General features: G+C 52.9%; 2 protein-coding genes across 7 annotated transcripts in view; one reads left to right on the top strand and one right to left on the bottom strand.

Annotated features, from left to right (window-relative positions):
- Positions 1-10,989, top strand: part of Sfi1 (SFI1 centrin binding protein) — a 50,354-nt gene extending 39,365 nt beyond the window's left edge. The window contains exons 21-33 of the mRNA XM_051200470.1: positions 731-833; positions 2,397-2,493; positions 5,294-5,454; positions 5,897-5,971; positions 6,672-6,746; positions 6,860-7,036; positions 7,104-7,363; positions 8,003-8,107; positions 8,218-8,404; positions 9,598-9,736; positions 9,837-9,924; positions 10,555-10,666; positions 10,746-10,989. Coding sequence (XP_051056427.1) covers positions 731-833; positions 2,397-2,493; positions 5,294-5,454; positions 5,897-5,971; positions 6,672-6,746; positions 6,860-7,036; positions 7,104-7,363; positions 8,003-8,107; positions 8,218-8,404; positions 9,598-9,736; positions 9,837-9,924; positions 10,555-10,666; positions 10,746-10,850 — 1,684 coding nt within the window. The 3' untranslated portion in view covers positions 10,851-10,989. The remainder of the gene's footprint in view (positions 1-730; positions 834-2,396; positions 2,494-5,293; positions 5,455-5,896; positions 5,972-6,671; positions 6,747-6,859; positions 7,037-7,103; positions 7,364-8,002; positions 8,108-8,217; positions 8,405-9,597; positions 9,737-9,836; positions 9,925-10,554; positions 10,667-10,745) is intronic.
- The window catches only part of Pisd (phosphatidylserine decarboxylase), a 46,214-nt gene continuing 37,553 nt past the window's right edge, over positions 10,940-19,600 (bottom strand). For 3 of the 6 annotated variants that reach the window (XM_051200466.1, XM_051200465.1, XM_051200467.1), the window contains exons 2-8: positions 17,002-17,268; positions 15,280-15,445; positions 13,699-13,935; positions 13,342-13,480; positions 12,955-13,101; positions 12,531-12,691; positions 10,940-12,005 (exon numbers count right to left, since the gene is read on the bottom strand). In XM_051200466.1, the coding sequence (XP_051056423.1) occupies positions 11,781-12,005; positions 12,531-12,691; positions 12,955-13,101; positions 13,342-13,480; positions 13,699-13,935; positions 15,280-15,445; positions 17,002-17,054 (1,128 nt within the window). In that variant the 5' untranslated portion in view covers positions 17,055-17,268 and the 3' untranslated portion in view covers positions 10,940-11,780. The remainder of the gene's footprint in view (positions 12,006-12,530; positions 12,692-12,954; positions 13,102-13,341; positions 13,481-13,698; positions 13,936-15,279; positions 15,446-17,001; positions 17,269-19,600) is intronic. The other 3 variants (XM_051200463.1, XM_051200468.1, XM_051200464.1) reach the window with 2 other exon arrangements.

Here is a 19,600-nt window from a genome sequence, read left to right as displayed (position 1 = left end):
CCATGTCGGTGCAGGGTAACCTTCAAAGGCAGAGGCCCACATGGACCCCGCTTGTCCTGTTCCTCAGAGTGTCTTCCCTCTCTGTTTCACACCTGACGCTTTGTACCTCTTGTGGCGTTCATCCCCACTCCTGTCTGGAGTCTTCAGTCTGTCTGTCTGCGTACCTACCAGCTCCCAGGCAGCCCTTCCAGCTGCCCCTCTCGAGTCCCTGGCATAGAGCAAGGGTACTCAAGGCCCACCTCCACTCCTCACAATCAAGCTCTGAGCGCATTCTTGCTCAGCTGGACACGCTGTTCTGGCTGAGTGTAGCCATGGGCAGTGTGGGCTTTAAACACAGCCACTGTGCCGGAAGTCCCACAGAGTTCCATCCAGTCCCTCAGATAGATAGACACTGGCAAGTAGGCACTAGGGTTCATGTGCCTCTTATCTTGTGAATCACCCAACAGTTGCCATCTGGCTCCAGCTGTGTTCGTGTTATCACGTAAACTCTGGAGGACTCAGTGATGGCCTGGTGTACTGCTGGCCTCCTGGTCCCGCCTAGTACCTGGCACAGAGCGGGCACTCAGCATCTGCTGCTGGGCGTAGACGAGAGCATAAGTCTCAGGGACAGCGAACAGGTGCTCTGAGGCAGAGCCCTTACTCAGGAGTTGGGAGGGGTAAGGTTGATTCACAGACTCCTCCCAGGCCCTTCAAACTGGGGTTATTGATCACGTGGCCCATGTCTTTGCAGGTGGGTGTTACGCCGTTGGAGGGAAAACACCATGGCCTGTTTGGATATGGCCAAGAAAACCTCCCAAGCAAGAGCCCAGTACAACAGGACTCTGTGCTTCAAGGTGAGGTACAGACTGGTCACCAGGAAGCTTAGGATCACATTCCAGCCAGCATGTGGCATTGGCACTTAATAAGGAACTCCCAGAACGGGTAACCTACTTGCACACATGCATGTCTATAGGTATTTCTGTTTGTAGTGAGTTAGGAATCACTAGTCTTTTAAAATGAAAATGGTGTCATATAGAACAAACTAGTTCTTGCCAGAACCAACATTTCCCACACATGTGCAACACTAGGCTTAGATAAAGCCTGGAAGCCACTGAGATTCAGTGTCCTTATTGGGAGAGTGCCAGATCTTACTGGCTTGTAGACTGCAAGAAGTCCTTGGTCGTTCGTAGTTTGAATTGACCCCAGCCACCTCATTTCCTTGGCGGGGGCAGATGTGTGGACATACCGGCAGGTCCCATGCTATGGATGAGCATGGTGTTGGGACATGATACAAAGAATTGGTTGGAACAGAAACAATAGCAGAGGCAGGCCCTGGGTCATGGCTGTTGTAAAGAAAGCAGATTTCTGGGAGCTCTTGAGTGGCATAGGTCTACCTGCTGGTGGCCATGTAGTTCCCAGAGGAGGCATCAGCTGCATTTGGTGAAGGCTGACCTCTTCTCGGAGATGCTCAAGACAGCCTGGGTGGCCCCTGCCTTGGGGAGAAATAACCAGATCTGGTTGGGTTTAGTGCTGCAAAGAGAGAGGCCACTCAGCTGGGAGTGGGCTATCATGACCATGAAGCATGGCACCGTGGCTCATCTGGTTCCCTGACTTCTTTAAATGTGTTTAGTGGAGCTGGGGAGATGGCTCAGTGGTTAAAGTACATGCTGTTCAAGCATGAGGACATGAGTTCAGATCCCAGTTGCCACATAAAAGTTGAGTATGACTGTGTATGTCTGTGGCCCCTGTCCTGGAGTTGGAGTAAAAATAAGAGGGTCCTGAGAACTCATTGTCCAGACAGTCTAGCCAAAACAGGGAGCTCAGCCCCAGAGAACCCTGTCTTAGGGGAATGAGACAGACTGGTGAGGAAGACATTGGATTTGTGGGGCCTCTGTACCCACACACATGTACATATACATACATGCATATAACACCCCTACACACACACACACAGGGTTTTGTGTTTTGTTTTGAGACAGGATCTTACTGTATAGCCCTGGCTGGCCTTGAACTCACTATTGTAGACCATGCTAGCCTCACAGATCCACCTCTCTTTGCTTCGCAAGTGCTGGGGTTAAAGATGTGTGCCAGCACACACTGCCCCACAAAGGGTTTTGTTAGTGGATTTCCTGTGTAAGGAAGTATTAATATAATGCATAACAAATAACAGTAGGATTATAATCTATGTAACTTCACTTGTTGTGGCACAGAACAAAGCTTAACTCCTCCTAATAGGAAAGTCTCAGTGTCAGAGGTGTCAGGCTTCCTGAGGGACTGAAGTTCCAACCCAGGCCTCTGTCGGTGGTTGACTGAGAGCGCTAAATGTTAACTCCTGAGTCTTACCTCACTAGAGACCCCCAAGTGTGTCCTTGATGTCAAAACAAGACATGATAACCTCTTTCTCTGCCTGTCCACAGGTCCTGGTGCAGTGGCGAGAGGTTACTTCAATGCAGATATATTACCGAGAAAAGGAGGCTGCTGCCCTCAGGGAGGCCCGGAAAGCACTGGGCAGGGGTAAGAGGCCTGTGAGAACAATGCCTGCCAGGAAGAGTGTGAATACAGGGCTTCCAAGGGGCCGTGTGCTCCACGGGCTCTGTCTGTGTAGGTGGGTCCCCTGATACTCCCATGATAGGACCCGTTGTTCTCAGGGTTGGAGGCCAGAGGCTCGGGGGAGAACCCTTCCTGGGTTCTTCTAGCTTGTGGCTGTTGCCCTTCTTGGTCCCCCGAGGTGAGATGTATATTATGTGTTATATAAGTGAGCTTTAAGATATTGTCATCCAAGTCATACCTGAGACGCTGAGAACCTGCTACTCATCCTTGAGGCTGGGCCTCACCAGCCAGTCAGCCCAGAGTAGCCGTGTCTTACTGGGGTGGGCCAGGAGACGACAAGTTTGGTTATGCAGCCTACAAGATGGTGTGCCTCAGTAGTCCCTATCTGGTGCTGGGAGCGCAGGAAGTTCCTGGAGAGCTGCTCATCCCTAGTCCACGAAAGCCTGAAAATGCTGGCTTTCCTGTGAGTGAGGGATCAGCAGCTGAAGCATCAACAGGCCATCTCTGAAGGGCTTTCCTTAAACGGGGGCCCAGGAACAAGGGACTTACAAGGCTGAGCACAAAGAACCATCTGTGGGAGGGGTGCAGTACCATCTGTGGTTTGGTGTCTTTTTTTGTTTTGTTTTTAAGGTGGGGTTCTCTGTAGTCCTGGCTGTCTTGGACTACTGTGTAGACTAGGATGGTCTTGAACTCACAGAGACCCATCCACTTGCCTCTGCCTCTGGAGTACTGGGACTAAAGGCATGCACTTATTGTCTTGTCTGATATTAAGACCTCAGGATCTCTGCCATAGGATCTTATGAAGTACAGGCTCATAATCCCAGCACTGGGAAGGCAGGAAGGAGGCATGCTGGGACAAGGAGTTCAAGGCCAGCCTGGACCACAGAGTCAGAACCCTTACTTCCCCCGCCCCTATTTCTTTTTAAGATTATAATTATATAATTTCTCCCTTTCCTCCCTCCAAACTGTTCCTTGCCCTCTTTTCCCATTGTTATCATGTGTGTGTGCATGCACACGCACACAGTAACTATAACCTGCTCAGTCTATATAATGCTACTGTAACTGGTTTTCAGGGCTGACCACTTGGTATTGGATAACCAGTTGGCATGCTCTTCCCTGGGGAAGACTCTCTCCCACTGTGAGTGTTTCTTAGTTTCCTGTAATTCTCTGTAGGGTTGAGGCTCTGTGGACTCCCCCACTCACTTGGGCATGTCCACTGGTATGCTTGCTCAGCTCACGTTTGGGCAATCATGTAGGTAGCTTCTGATATTACTAGGGGACAGTCACACAGCAAACTCTCTGATCATCTGGTTTTTAGAATCTTCCCCCCCTCCTCCAAAATGTTACAAGCTTTAGGTGTGGGAGTGTTTTGTAGATGTAGCAGTTGGGACTGGGCTCCATACTCGGCATTTTGCTTAGTTGCATTTTCTGTAATGGTTTCCATCTCCAACTCAGCAAGAAGTTTCCTTGTTGAGGAGTGAGATTTACCCTTTAAGGCAAAAAAAAAAAAAAAAAAAAAAAAAAAAATTGCAGTCACATCACCTGTCAATGGTCAATGTGACTTCAGAGGGGTTCCTTGTACTTCAGTATGTTTTTTCATCTATAAAATGGGGCAGTAGTACGTTCCTGTGACGTTGCCACTTAGGGTTGGTATAGTTGAAGCTATAGAGATGCGCTTAAAGCTGTATAAAGAGATGGTAAAACGGCTGGTCTCCCGCTCATGACTGCTGCCTTCTGTAACATGAATTAATAAATGACCCAGAGACAGATATTGGGGTTCAGACTTCAAACTGAAGATCAGAAAAGCAAAGCAGTTGGCCACTAGATCTCACCTCTATCTCAGGCTGAATGGGCTGATTCTGTCTCCACAAGCTCACCAAGCCTCAGACTGTAACCTCTTCAAAGCATGGCTGGAGAAATGAATGCCGAAATACTGTTCCTGTCTTTTATACCCCTCTAGTGCTGGGATTAAAGGTGTGGTTCTAATTCTCTCTTGGACTGATTCAATCCTGTGTAGCTCTTAGGTGGCTTTGAACTCAGAGAATCATCTATCTCTTAATCCTGAGTCTAGGATTAAAGGTGTGTACCACCACCTCCTAGCTTCTGGCTGCTAGGATTAAAGGTGTATAGCACCACTGCCTAATCTTCTGTAGCTAGAGGCTGAATCTGCTTCTCTGAATGTTCAGGCAAACTTTAATAAATCATAAATAATATCTCACTACAACCTCTGACGGAATGGAACCAGAAGTACCTGCTGTATCAGGCATTCCCCAGACCCCAGGACAAGGGTACACACAGTGGGCCCAGAGAGTCAGCATGGCCAGAAGATGGTTTTATCAGTGTCCTGGTCATATCTCAGGCTTGCTTGACTTCACTCTCTGAGATTTATTTCCTGCTTCATACGATGAGGCTGCACCCTCTCCAAGCTTGGTCTCCATCCAGCAGAAAGCTCCCTTTTGGAACTGTAGGTCCCCTTCCACATGCCTACCAGGCCTTGGTGTGGCTCTGTGGGGCCTGGCACACCTCAGTGACTGTGCAGATATGCAACTCTGGGGCAGTGCTTGGGGATGCAACAGTAAAAAGTTTTGGTTCCAGTTCCCAGAGCACAAAAATGACCTGACCTGGCCTTACACAGTGACCATGGATCCTGTGGTATTTTTTTTTTTTTAAATCACAGAAAGCTGGGTGTCACTTCACATAAGCTCTCCAGCTCTACAAAGTCACTCAGGAATGAAACCAGTTGTCTGGTTTGCATGTGCTTCAGGTCGTCTCCGTAACTGGTTTCGGCGCTGGCAGCTCTACAGCCAGAGGGAGGCCCAGCAGAGATTCCAGCTGGGACAGGCAGCTCAGCATCACCGCCGGCAGCGGCTGATGGAAGCAATGGCTCGGTGGAAGGCATACCACTTAGGGTGTGTCAGGAAGAAGGTGAGGCAGGTGGTAGCAGCTTTCCAATCTCTGCTTGAGTCAAAGGTACCTCGACCAGGTGCCCGTGTTGTGGGTTGGGGTCTCCAGACAAAATCTTAGGCAGCCAGTATGTGCTGGTGGGATTCTGTGGGAACAAGGCTGCAGGAGCTGTTCTGGGCAATTACTGAAGTTAGGAATGAATGGCCGTCCTCAGAACCAAGTCTGCACCAGGGAAAGGTAGCTTACAAGAGAAATCTGGTTTCCCTGACCCCTGGATTTTCAGGTCTGGGGAAACTATGGAGCCATTCAGACACACTCACCTGTGTAGGAGCCTTTGGCATCTGGAACAGTTCTTGGCAGGAAGATAACCACTTAGGTGTAGCCTCACCACACAGCTGCCCCAGTGACTGAGGCTAGACCAGAGTAACATGTAAGCTGACCCCTTTGTGTTTGCTTTCTCCAGCGTATGCAGAAGCAAAGTGCCCAATTCCTGGCACAGAGACTTGGTCGGACCTGCTTCTGCCAGTGGAGGGAGCAGGTAGAAGGAACCTTCAACCCTTCTTGAATACCTTTCTCCAAGGGCTCCCTCCTTGTGCTCCCCACCCACACACAGTCAGCTTCGTTCACACACCATCCGTGGAAGGCCAGTCAGGTTTCTCTTACAGTGGAATAATACCCCAAAATTAATGTGAAATGAACTTTAAGTATTTGTTGAGGTCTTGATTAAACAAAACAAAACAAACAAACAGCTGGGCAGTGGTGGCGCACGCCTTTAATCCCAGCACTCGGGAAGCAGAGGCAGGTGGATCTCTGTGAGTTTGAGGCCAGCCTGGTCTACAAGAGCTAGTTCCAGGACAACCAGGACAGCACAAAGAAACCCTGTCTCAAAAAACCAAAACCAAACAAAAGAAAAACAGCAAACACAAACCCAGAAGGTCACACACATTCTGCTCAGCAAAACCAAGTTCACAGGCCACTGTAGCCCTGGGCTGTGAGCCCCCCCCCATAGCACTCCTTTGTGAACCCCAATGGCTCCTTTCATTCCCTCCCTTCCTACTGTCATTTTTCAGCCCACAGAGCCTGAACATACTGAATATCTCAAGGTCAAAATGAGGTCAGGGCCTGAACCCTTCCCAGTAGGAGGGCAGATGCTTTAGCTAGAGACTGGCGAGCTGTGCGTGGCCATGGCCACGCTGCCTGTGCATTCCTCTGAATGACCCCATCTTTCTGGTCGACAGCTGGCAGCCAGGAAACAAGAGCAGCAGAGTACAGCCCGGGCCCTGTGGTTCTGGGCCTTCTCACTGCAGGCAAAGGTAAGGGTCCTGCAGCTCCCTGGTTATTCCTGCCTTCAGGAACAGCTCTGTGGGCTGGGTCACGAGAACCCAAATAGAAGCCTAAGCATCATCTCTTGCATCTCTTCTACAAGGTATGGACTGCATGGCTGGGCTTCATATTTGAGAGGAGGAGGAAGAAGGCACGGCTGGAACGAGCCGTGCAAGCCTACCACCAGCAGCTCCTGCAGGAGGGTGCTACACGGCTTCTGCGCTTTGCATCTGGTATGAAGGCCTCCCGACAGCAGCTACAGACCCAGCAGCAGGTCCAGGTAAGTCGCGGCTGGTGGGGAGGAACTGGCAGGGCGAGGCAGGAGCTGACGAGAAGTTGTGTTGCAGGCAGCCCACAGCCTCCACTGTGCAGTCCGCCGCTGTGCAGAGCTCTGGAAAAGGAAGGCACTTGGTCCAGGCAGCTTGTCTCAGCCACCAGCACCCATCGCATTCAGCAGGAGAGTGACGTTTAAGGATTCCATTCTCTCTGGAGTTGCTGCTGAGGCTGGAGATGCCACCCTGGAGACGAAGAAGTTGAGAGCTCCTCCCTCTCAGGGAACCCTGGGTAGCTTGGCAGTAGCTGCTGGGGACCCCTGCCCCCTAGAGCTGTGAGTGGCCTGTGTCGCACTTCTGCCTCTAGCCCTGGAGCAAAAACTGGGAGCATACATGAGGGACAAACAGCCCTGGGAAGGGCAAGATGAGATTGCCAGAGCCTTGTCACATCAGAGCTGCTCAGAGGCCTATCAGGCTGTCCTTCCCAGGGCATTGGGCAGGCAGTGGAATTTCCTAACTTTTGGACTGTTGTCAAAAAAGGCTGTTTGTCCCCCCATGACATCTGCTTCTCCCTGTTTTATGATGCTCAACAGACTGTCAAGCCCTCGTGGCTTGCCTTAGGCCTGCAGTCACTTTTTGTGGGGACCTGCTCTTTCCCCTGCCTCCTTGGATGGCTTCTCAGCCTGTGCTGAGGCAGCTGCCGTGGCCAGAGTAACCAGCAGGGTCTCATAACTCATGGTGTTTGAGCCAGTCCCCATCCCTGCTCCGTCCCCTTCATCCCTAACCTTGGCAGGATCCTGAATGTCTCAGAGGCTGTACCCTTCTGATATGAACCCTCCTGTAAGGGTTACGTCAAGTTATCTAGGCTCAGGCCTACCCCATGTGCATGCTAGCCTTTGGCCAAAGCCTTGCTTTGACTGGCCTCCATCCCCATGCAGAGCTTGTCAGTTCAAGAACAGACTATTTCTCTCCAGCAATGAGGCCCGCTTGTCACGGAAACAGCCACGGCGTCCATCCTTCCTGCTTGAGCGTTTGCAGAGCCAGAGGTCCCCAGGCTGGTGCACCCTCAGGGAGCAGCAGTAAGTTCAGTAGTTGTGAGTCCCCGAAAACTCTATCTGGGTTCTATGTTTTGTTGGACGCGTGGCTCTTTAAGAGAAAGGTTTCATGGTGTAACCTTCCTTCCACTCAGGTTAGAGAATCCTCCAGAAAAGGCTCAAAATATGGCTCTGCCAAGAGGCCTTTCCCTGACGAGGCCTTTCCTTCCTGTGGTCCTGCCAAATGCTCCTGGTTCAAAGCTGCCCCCTTCAGCAAGTGCAGGCCTGGAGCTGTTACCTCCTCCTTCCTTCGTGCCCCACGGGATGGGAGACACTACCAGGGTGAGCCCTCCACTGGACTTATCCCTTGCTCTCCTTTGGAGTTCTTCCTCCAACCCTTGTTACATTTCTTTCTAGAATACCCTGCCCAATCCACAAGCTTGGGTGCCCTGCACACCAGGACTGAAACACAGCAGTGGCCAGTCTGCTAACACCCCAGGTCTTGAGAAATGTCTGGTGGTGGGACAGCCGGAAGAACCCTATGGGCAGACTCCGGGCAGGGCCTATGGTCTTGGGGAACAGGTGAGTGGTGGAAGCTTGAGGGGGAAGAGGAAGAAAGTGAGGGTCTGTTCAGGGCACCACATCTGGCCTGGAGCATGGACTCAGAGCTCCAAGTGGAGGGCAGCCCCCAAGATAATCTAGTGCTCCGATGTGGCGCCTCACTGTGAGGTTGACAGTAGTCTGCTGGGGACAGTGGGACAGGGCTTGCTGTGTAGGTATGGAGAGGGAAGAAAAGGAATCCAGGAACTCTCAGGGAAGAAAGAGGTGGGGCCCAGGGTCTGGTGAGGCAGGCAGTCCCTTTTACATTACCATAGCTGAGAGAGCAGCACTCAGTCTTCAAAGCTGTGAGTGTCTACAGGGCAGGGCAAAGGTGTCACCTAGAAGTACACAAAGGACAGAAGGTCCTGGGCAGAGGTGGCTAGGAGCTGTGAGAGCACAAGGGTTTGGTCCCCAAACAGGTGGCAGTTGGTGCTGACTGGGGAGGAGTGGACACAAAGGAGACAGTTTCTGGTGATGAGTGGCTGTTAACAGAAGTGACACACACCTAATCCCAGCACTCAGGAGGTAGAGGCAGGACACAGAGCTCAAAGTTGGCGCAGGCTACATGGCAAGGCTCTGTCTCAGTAAATAAACAAGCAAAAACTTAAAAAATAGTGGCATGTCCACTCTCGGAAGAAGAGAAGACTTGGGGTGCAGGGCGTTGGGTTGGGAGAACTGCCACACCATGCCCTTCCCCACTGAGGCTGAGCACGGCTTACAGGCTGAGCAGGGCAGGGTGAAAGGCTGGGGAAGGACAGCCTGTTGCTGGGGCAGTACTGAAATACTGAAATAGTGGAGATTGTCTGAGGGACTTCCCAGTGTGTCACCGTCCAAAGCAGGCAGAGCAAGGCTTTGTATGTGCTGGCCAATGGGCAGGGGACAGGCTCGCTCCCCAGGGTCCCTACTAGCTTCGTCTGCTCTTCCTTCATCCACAGGTGTCCGCAAAGCCCACCATCCCTGGACCTCAGCCTCTGGCATGCCCACCCCTACCCAAGGGGCCTAAGCTCCATCTCTTCCTCCCTGGGGATTTCACAAGCACCAGGATTGGGCCTGATTATGGCTCAGAGGGTACAGGTGAGTGGATCAAGGCACCAGACACCCTTCCACCAGAGCCCAACCAGTCCCCCTGGTGGTTCTGAAGGGGATGGCAGGCAAGGTCAGACTTGTCTTCCAGTTGCTGAAGACCACACACAGCTTGAAGCTGAGCTGGAGGGGATCCAGCAGCAGTTACAGCACTACCAGACCACCAAGCAGAACCTTCGGTGAGACCCACCAGCTGCCCTGGGACTGTCCACAAGAATAGCTGTGGCTTGGAAAGGCAGGGGTTCCACCCCCCCCCCCCAGCATGTGCTGGGAGCCCTCTCTCTGTTCTGACTCACTCCCAGGGGGTTGAGGGGGTGGGGGGGTGAATGTCCTGTGGTACCTTTATCCCCTCTAGGAAGGGGCAAGTTGGCCTCACCTAGGTTGGAAGCCCTGCTTTCCATTTGGAGGGAATGTAAAGCCAAGCAAGCCTTGCTTCTGCTGCTGCTGCCTATGCCGTGGCTGTAATACCGACCAGGCATAGGCAGCACAAGCCTGGGTTATCTTTAACTACATCCAGTACTGGGGACTGTTAACACACAGCAGCTTTCAGAGAAATGAGTAGAAAAGTCTGGTCTCCTAGGAAGGGACAGGAAGAGTAGTTTTCACATAGGCCCACCCAAGTTGCTGTTTGCTTGGAAAGACAGAAAAGTATTGCTCTCCTTGGCCATTGCCTGCAACTTGAGACAGCTTGCACACTGTCCACCCCAGCCCTTCAGTATTAGCCAGTGTGCCTCTTCAATTCAGAAAGGGCTTCCTTGAAGCTATGCCAAGAGCCTAGCCTCATAGGCAGCAGGTGTCCATATCCCCAGGTCATGCCAGCGACAAGCCCACAGCCTACGTAGATGGCTGGAGCTAAGCCAGGAGGAGCCCGGGCCCGAGGACTGGGATCTGGAACAGCAGGTGAAGAAAGAACTGGAGGAGGTGAGCCCCGGCTCGGCCCCGGCTCGGCCCCGGCTGTGCTCTGGTCAGCTTGCCTTATCTATCCCTCCTCTTCTCCCAGGTGGAACTACAGATCCAGCAGCTGTCTGAGGAGCTCCAGACCCAGCGACAGCCCGTCGGTACATGCATAGCTCGTGTTCGGGCCCTGAGACAGGCTCTGTGCTAGTGGGCTTGCCGCTGGGGGACAGGTGCTATCCTTCACAAGGCCACAGACACCTCTTCCCAACAACAGAATACAAAGCTACAATGGTATTGTTTTGTTTTATTTCAAAATGTCTTGCAATTAAATGAATTACTGTTCAGAAGTCTCCTACTTTTCATACAAAATACTGTACTACTGATACAGTTGAAATCAAAGTTCAATGATTTCTCCTGCAGGAGAAATCCATGGCTCCCCAAGATCAACATGAAAGCTGGCTGTGTCCCTATTGCGGGGGTCCCTATGGCCTAAAACCTGAACCTCTGCCTCCAAACACAGCCCCCAGACCAATAGCAGCATGTCCCCTACACTTCCTGCAGGGCTGGGCCTTTTACTCTGGACACTACCAGGCAAGTCAGTAATTGGTCAGCCAACTTTGGAAGGTCAGACCTGAGAGCCTACAGAGGTCTCCATCATTAGTCACTGTCCTCAGAAGACACTGGCAGAGTCTAGGTCAACACATTCATCAACAGAAATGATTTTACTTTTCCAGCAAGCGGAGGGGTGAATTGGGAACAGAGAGCAGTTCTGAAGGCCATGTGGCCTGCTCTAAGAGCATGGATTCACTGTCCATGCCAAGGAAGCACCCTGCCCTGTGCACACTGAGTGGAGACAAGAGACGCTAAGGCAGAAAGAACAGAAGGCTGACAAGACCCCGAGACAGCTGGGGAAAGCAGCTAGACGTTCTCACAATTCTCAGCCAGAAGACACAGGGTCAGATCATACCCACCAGGTCCTGGCAGATCCAAAGCCTCTCGCCCCTCAGACAAGCAGGAACAAATCACTCAGGCCCTACCGGGTCAGTGGCACAGTCCCTGTCACCAGGACAGCCTGGGGTGTCTCTGAAGACTCGTGCTCCCGTGTGGAAAGATCCCTCGGCAGCCTCAACCAAGCCGACTAGAGGGAGCCCAGAGCTTCCCCAAAGCGGATCTTCTGCCCCGCCTTAAGCTTGAAGTTGAAGTCTTTAGGGGCCTCAAAGATGAGCACAATAGTGGAGCCCAAGTTGAATTCACCCAGGTGCTCGCCCTTGCGCATGGGGATACCCTCCTTGTTGGCATGTGTTACAAAGCTCAAGTCATTGTAGGAACCTTTGCTGTATCTAGGGTTGTTTGTGTGCAGGTCCTGGGGGCAAGAAGGAAAAGCTTAGTTAGCCTCATTGCCTGTCCTCAACCCCTCCCGGCTCGGAAAAGTAGTAGAGACAGCATCCTAGGGCAAAGCTCTGTTACCAATCAACAGTTCCGATGCTGCTGAGACCTAGATGGGGTGGGTGGGTGTCAGACCTAACCCTGACCAAGCATAAATGGGGCAAGACTAGCAGCAGCAGCAGTCATACACCTAAAAAGGCAGAGTGGGGAGGGAGCCAGGCTCTCCCATCTAAGCCACTTCTACCCTTCTGCCATCCCATCCTTGCCTCTGACATGGCGCCTGGCAGAAACAGCTCATCAGGAGCGAGGCCGGGCTCTTACCTCTGCAGCCATCTCCAGCTCCATGGCAACAGGGAGGGGGGAGGTAAGGGATTGGTCTGGCTGCAGAACAGCTGCTCAGCAGAGCCTGGCCGGAGCTGGAGCACCCCTCCCCACCACAGAATTTATAAGCCCCCCAAAGATCTGGCTGCACAGCACATGTGGACTGGTGGGGTCTGCTCACTCGGTCAAAGTAGATGCGGATAGAGCCCACGTTGGTGGCGCCCACTGCCGTCAACGAAAAGAACCCATGTTTCCAGTCCCCAGTCAGCACCACACGCTCGTTGTGACAAAAGAGCTCTTTGATCCATCGGGCCATGCCAGGGTTCACTGACATCAAGGAACCTATGGAGATAGGAAAACAAGCTACTTCCTGCTCAGAGCCTGGTGTGTTCACACCAGAATGGCCTAGAAGCCAAAGGGACTCATAGGCTAAGTATTGTTCCAAACTCCAAGCAGGAGCCCAGGCACCCTTGCCAATCGCCAGCCGGCCTCAAGTGCTCATCTCCTGGTCTTAACACCAGCCGAGAGCCCAACCCTATCAAGTCCAGAGGCCAAGGGCCTGTAATGCCTCAGAGGCAGCTCTCCCCCAGCTGGGCCTGGGCTACCTGGGAAGTGGCGGCGGCGTGAGACGGTCCAGTCAGCAGGGGAGTGGAAGCAGTGGTAGTCCCCGGGGGCCAGGTAGATGACACAGTGGTAGAGCTCGTTCCCTTCCCGGGTGACCAGCTGGTCCCTGAAGGAGTCACGGGAGGAGGCTGTGGGGTGGGGCAGAAGCAAGGGCTGTCTCTTTGACAAGTTCCAGGTGCCATTCGACCCACAGCAAGCAGTAGGGGCACAGCCTGCATGCAGCCCAGCTGGAGCCTCCAGGGAGAACTGCAGGCTGCACACCAGCCCGGGCCCCCCAAGCCTCCCCAGCCTTTCTGTTCCCTTGGCCCCTTATGCCGTTAGCCTCTGACGTTGACCCCAGCTCCGACCCCAACTATGCAATGACCCACCTGGAGGGAAGGGCAGGTCCTCTGTATAGGTTCGAGGGCCCAGGAATGACTCCAGAGAGTAGGTTACGCCCTTTACCTGCTCCACCTCACAATTCTTCACCTGCCCAAAGGTGAGGATCTTGCCGTCTGATGGGCTGATCTGGAGGGAACAGAGAAGCTTGATACTAAGCAGCATGGGGGGGGGGGGTGGTACCCCCTGAACTCCACCACCTGCCAAGCACCCAAGGAGTCCCAGTCTAGGACATGCTGATACTGGAGACTAAAGGACATGAATGAGGGCGTAGCCAATGGTGGGCTTCTAAGCCTGGCTTCATCATTTCCTAATGAATACAGAGACAAGGACCAGCCAGGCCTTACCACACTATGCAAGCCACAGACAGGCCGTGCCTGAGGCTTCAGCTTGCGCCGGAAGAACTCGCTGAGGTTTCGGTAGTGGTGTAGGTCCTCCACAGCGGCCTCTGTCATGTTTACCCCAAAGGTCCAGATATACAGGCTGTAGACTGGCCTCCGCAGCCAGTAAGGGAGTTCCACCTGGTTCAGGCGACCCCAGGCGCGTGATAGCAAACGCGTTGGCACCGACTTGTACAGGGCCACCTGCAGGCCACACAGTAAAGGAGGCTGAGTTGGTCATAAACCGAGAGCTGTCACACTCCCATAACCCCACATGTGAGAGAGGAGAGACAGAGACCTAGAGAAGCCACCACAAAGGCTCAAGTAAGTGTTCAGGGTTGATTTGTGAGGTGGCTGATTCTCAAAAGGAACCAGACTGCTGTGCTCACCAAATACTGAAAACAAGGGCTGGGTATGCATATAGCCTGGCCTGGGTCACTTTTTGCTATTTCATGCAAAGGTCAAAGACCAACTAGCTGCCTTAGTCCTAGAGGTGGAGACTGGACTACAGCCTTGGTTCTTAACGATGGGAGGTGGGGGACAGAAATGGCCCTGGTACAAGCCTGAAAGACTATCAGGAAGCATGCTACCCTTGCCCTAGCTCACTGCCCATAGTCCATACTACTCAAGAAAGCAGCAGGAGGCTCCCAAGAGCAAGTGGCAGGCCTGTAGTCCAGAGCATCCTCTTCATAGGAAGCAAGGACAATGTTCTGACACCCAGAGCTACCACATCCTTGCCACATCCTCTGAGCAAGCCCATGGACTCTCAAAAAGGCAGGAGACTTCTCTCTGAAAACTTTGTTATCCCTCTAGTGTGGGACTCCAAGATAAAGTACCAGCCCCACTGTGAGGCCAGAGGGCCCTGTAGAACTCTGGGGCTTCTGCTGCCATTGCTGTGTATCTGAACACAGCAGAGCACCGTCTCCTTAAAAGTGAAGTCACTTTACCAACTTTCAACAGTCCTCCCCCATATTAGTGTCTCCTGGCTGGCGCTCAGCCACGTGGACAGAGCAATACCGTTAGTGGCCAAGGATACACTCTAGTGTCTAGTATACTTTCTCGGGCTTTTGTGATGCTTACCTAGACTACCCATGACCAAGGTGAAAGGCATCCTTCTTGGGGCCAGCCTGTCAGGAAGCTAAGCTCAAGAGAGCCCTCTAGGCATATGCTGGCCAGGTTCTGCCTGGGCGGCCACCTGTGCAGTCCTGAGCTCCTCAAGCATGTTTTTGAACTAACAGGTCCAGCCTAGCTGCAGCCTTCCTAAACTGCCCACCGGTGTCCAGACTCTACTCTGTGCTTGCTTCCACCTGTAAGAATGGCATCATCTGTGACTGACAAATGTGTAAGTTCCTTCCAAAACCAGTGTTCCCTATGAGATCAGTGGAGTCGTAGATTGGCACATGGCCACCAACAAACCTTCTCATACCCATCTACCCAAGACTGCAGCCACTGCTGCTACTTGTGAAAGCTTGTTTCTTTGTCTCCCCTGTGCCTCAACTTCAGGCCTGTCTGGGGAGGGCCATGGCCAAGAGGCCTATTCACACTTACCCTGCTCACAGGCCTCCATCCCACCCGGCTGAGGGGCCTGAGGGCACCGAAGGGCAGGAGGTAGTACAGGATGGTCAGGGGCCAGGAGCGCAGTTTCAGAGCAGGTCTGGACATGCAGCTAAGCTGGCCTAGCCTCCGCCGTAGGGCCAGCTGGGGGAAGTACAACCTGCAGGACACATGTTCACACATGGCCTGGGTAAATGCCTAAGTCTGAGAGGAACTGAGGAGCGAGCCCCTCAGCTAGTGCCATCTGTGTCCCCTCCCCTGCTCCCCATTCAAGCCGCCTCTCTAACGGAGCCAGAGAGTTCCAGCACTGCTCTGCAGTACCCGGTTCATTCTAACCAACCCTGGTTCTGAGTCAGCCCGGCCTGCCTGAGCAGGTGACAGCAGGGCAGAGGTAGTTCAGGGCCAACTCCTTGATACTTCTATGGTGGAGCACCCCCCAAGTACAGCAGCAGCCCAGCAAGGCCCTGGGGGCCCACAAGAGGACGGCAAGAGAATGAGCCTTACACCCGCAGCCTCCCACGCTAAGGAGGGTTGGGACCCAAGGATGGTTTTGTCCTCACAGGTGCCAGGAAAACTGAGTCTAACAGAAGCATGGCACAAGACTGAAGTGCCATAAGCCTAGCCAGCTGGGCCACACCACTGTGGCCCCTGGGAAAACCTTCAGATCTTTTGCATCCTCTTCTGTTCTGCTAAATGATAGGACATAGCTGTGGTTCGATCGACCTGTGCCTCTGGGTCAGGCTCTCTAAACCTCATCCAGAGTGAGGACGAGGACCACCACCTATTTCCAAAGCCGCCTCCCTACTCTGCTAGAGCCACACGCGTATGACCCATGGCTTCACCAGTTTTACAAGTTGACTTCATCATCTTCTATATAGCCAGCTTTGTACAGGCACAGGAGTCTTTCCACTGTGACCTTGGCTTCCTGGATGCAACTAAGTTCCCTGTCACATCAGGTCCTAGAAAATACTCCTGAGGCCTCAATGTAGCCATCATGAGACCACACTGCAACCCACTGAGACGGTGTCCCCAGGCATTCAGATTCTTGCTTGAAAAGCCACATTTGATTAAACAAGCCAAGGCTGCTGTTTGTACTTGTGCTTGCTCTCAAGAGAAGCCGAGTCCTCTGTCTCCCAGAAACTGAGCAAACCAAGGAACAAAAGGAGATTTCAGCAGATAATGGGGACGAGTGGCGGGGCTGGCAGTCTGTCAGTGAGGGCCGAGGACGGCTGAGCCTAAGCTCCTGGTGCTAAAACCACAGCACCCCAGCTGCCTTGCGTTTTTTAAAACACAAGGGAAGGTGACAGGGCCCAAGCAAAGACAAATCACTATCCTCCCGAGGGCTGCCCCACCCAAGTCACTGCAGAAGAGACCAATCCTGAAATGCAGGGGGTTGGGGAGGGGTCCCTCTCCCAAGTGTAAGAAGCAGGGGCCTAGGGTGGGAAGACAGGGTCTGGGTGCCCTTGCAAGTGCAGAAGTCCATTCATGTCTTCCCGCACTGGGCCCTCCTCCCAGCCAGCCAGAACCAAAAGTACCTGAACTGGGCTCTCCTACTGGGGGAACTCAGGAGCCCCTCTCCTGGCCCTTCCAGCCAAGGGGGCTCACTCCCAGATCCCCTACTGCCAACTCCACATCAAGGCCACTGGACTTGACCTTTGACCTTCCTGGATTGTGCCTGGCTACAGTAGGGTTCGGTCTCTGCGGGCAGCATCTCACCATTTCGCCGCTGCTTGGAGCTCTGGTCGGTGCGGCTTCTGTGACTGACACATTGTGGGTATCACAGGGAGGGTGCTATGAACATCCACAAGAGTGCGCTCGCTCGCTCGCTCTCGCCTGCTCAATCACTGGCCTTTGTTTTTCTCGTTCCTCCCTTCCCCCTCGCCAGAGGAACTCCAGTGTGGTCACTGCTCCAATCGCTGTTGGCAATGCTGCTAGTCTCTGCTCACTCTTGGTGGCTCACAGGTACTGGTTAGAGGACCACAGCTATTGCAAACAGACAGGTACCAGTCATGCAGCTGCTTGGACCTCCTGTCCAGGTCACCTGCTCAGGCTCTGCTGCCAGGGCAGAAGCCCCTGTCCTGGGTCAGCTCTATCACTCATGTTTAGTCACCTGTCCTGTCCCTGCCAGCTAGCTGTCCAGTGCAGCAGGGCTGCTCCAGCCAGCCCTGGTAGGGAGGTGACCAGACACTGCCACGACTTCTAGGCGCCACCGGGTTCCAAAAGCACAAGGTGGGAATCTGAGCCGGGTGCTCCAGCCTGATGGCCCCTCCCTCGGAGGGCCTGACCCATTTTCCATTCAGGTTACAAAGTAGCATCTGAGGAATGACAGAGGGGACAGCCAGCCAGGACATCCAGGCAAGGCGTCATGCTGTGTATCTGCCCACAGAACATGCTGTGATCCCTCTTGGCCCTGTATAATCCAGGCATCTTCACAAACTGTAATACCTGGGCTATCTCGGAGAAAACCAGCCTGGGGTTGAGAGCAGCCAGCACTGAAGCCCAAATCTTCCTATCCCCTTCCAATCTCCCTTCAAAAAGCACTCTGGCTAGGCCATCCCCTGGCAATCTTCAGGGCCCTCCCCTTGTTCAGAGCCTCGCCACTGTACAGATGACAGGGAGAAGAGAGCAAGCACGCCACAACCGTGGCTATCTCAGCCCAAAGTCCCAGGGAGGGTGAGAGTCCACAGGGGTTAACCGGAAGCCGTACAGTCTCCAGCCTCAATCACATCCTGAGAAGGAAGTCAGGCACCTGTCACGGCTCTCAGATGAAGAAATGCTGGCTGACCTCCAGAGTTACTGCCTGTAGCCTGTGGTGGTGACACACATCTTTAATCCCGGCATTTGGGAGGCAGAGGCAGGTAGATCTCTGAGTTCAAGGCCAGCCTGGTATACAGAGTCAGTTTCAGGACAGACAAAAAAACTACAAAAAGAAATCACATTCAAAAACAAACAAACCAGAGTTAATGCCTGAGACAGAGTCAGGCAAGGATCAGCTAGGCAACACACGGTGACAACTCTAACTACACAAGGATTTGTGTGTGACACAGGTAAGTTCATTTCAGTCAGACAGGTAAAAATTCCAGCCCTGGCACCTGCCTGCAAAAGCCAATGAACCCCGGGTATGCTAGTAGCCTCTAGGACAAGAGACGACAAAGCAGCCAAGGCCTGGGTACATACAGACTTCTCCCTATGACTGAGGAGGTGGAGGACTGGCCTACCCTAGCACACAAACATCCGTAAACTCCTTTCTCAAAAGATGCTGGCACCAGATGAGTACACATGGGCGCCCCCTCCCCGAATCTAAGGGTCAGGGCCAGGCTTCAGGGACACCCATGTTTCTGCTTTAGGCTATATGAGCCTCCTTAACTTTCCATCCATAGTAAGTGTGCTCTGATCATTCATCTATACCGGTACACGCATACAACCTGCCTGGCTGAACAAGCTTCATACTGGCCGGACAAATGGGCTCAGGGGTGACGTGTCATTATGTGAGCTAGTGTCAGGCTCTCAGAGGCTCGTTCCTTGTTTTATAAATTCCAGGCTACGAAACAGGTGCAGAGCTCACACCAGGGTTAATGGGAAAACAAGTATGACCTTGTGGGATTGGGGGACCTAAGGAGCTTAGGTTGCCTGTTAACTTTTCCTTACTGTTCTACCAAGTAGGATGCTATCTATGGCAGCTCTGAACACCTGAGCTTGCAAATTCAGCTCAGCTAAATCATATAGGTTCTCAATTGAGACTCACATAGGCATTTTATTCTTCCATAGCACCATGAAGGGCCAGTCAGGTCTTTCCAGATTGGGGTCCTCGACAAGGTGGGTGGTCTACCAGGACAGGGTAGCCTGGGCTGCTCCTGCCTGCAGTGAGGCAGCTCAAGGGACCAGAGCAAGGAGCTGGCTTCTTGAAGAGGCAGTAAGGCCTCTCCAAGAGACTGAGGCGCACAGCCTGCACTTGCCCACAGTGAGGGGATGATGAGCAGTGTGTCCTTGCCTTTATCCCACTAATCTCTTATCCACTGGACACCTAGGTGTCAACACTTCCTAAAAACATCACACGGGATCTTGTACAGTCCCCAGGGAAGAGAATGAACATAGTTCTTCCCCAAGAAACAGGCTACTGAGTTCTATCTGTCCAGTCAAAAGCAACAAGGACAGAAATAGGCCAAGCCAGTCTACCTTCTCACGGCCAAAGCAGAGTTACTTCAACAGCAAAGCTCCCTTCCCACCTCATAGACCTCCATCTACCACTTGGACCTGAAGCCAGAGAGCTGACCTTCCCTAGCCTCTGAGCACTCAAGGCTTTGGGTGAGTCCAG

Source organism: Phodopus roborovskii, unplaced genomic scaffold, assembly GCF_943737965.1.
Source record: "Phodopus roborovskii unplaced genomic scaffold, PHOROB, whole genome shotgun sequence".
Classification (NCBI taxonomy): Eukaryota; Metazoa; Chordata; class Mammalia; order Rodentia; family Cricetidae; genus Phodopus; species Phodopus roborovskii.
Note: the sequence above shows the minus strand (reverse complement) of the source record. Positions and strands in the feature narration are given on the sequence as shown.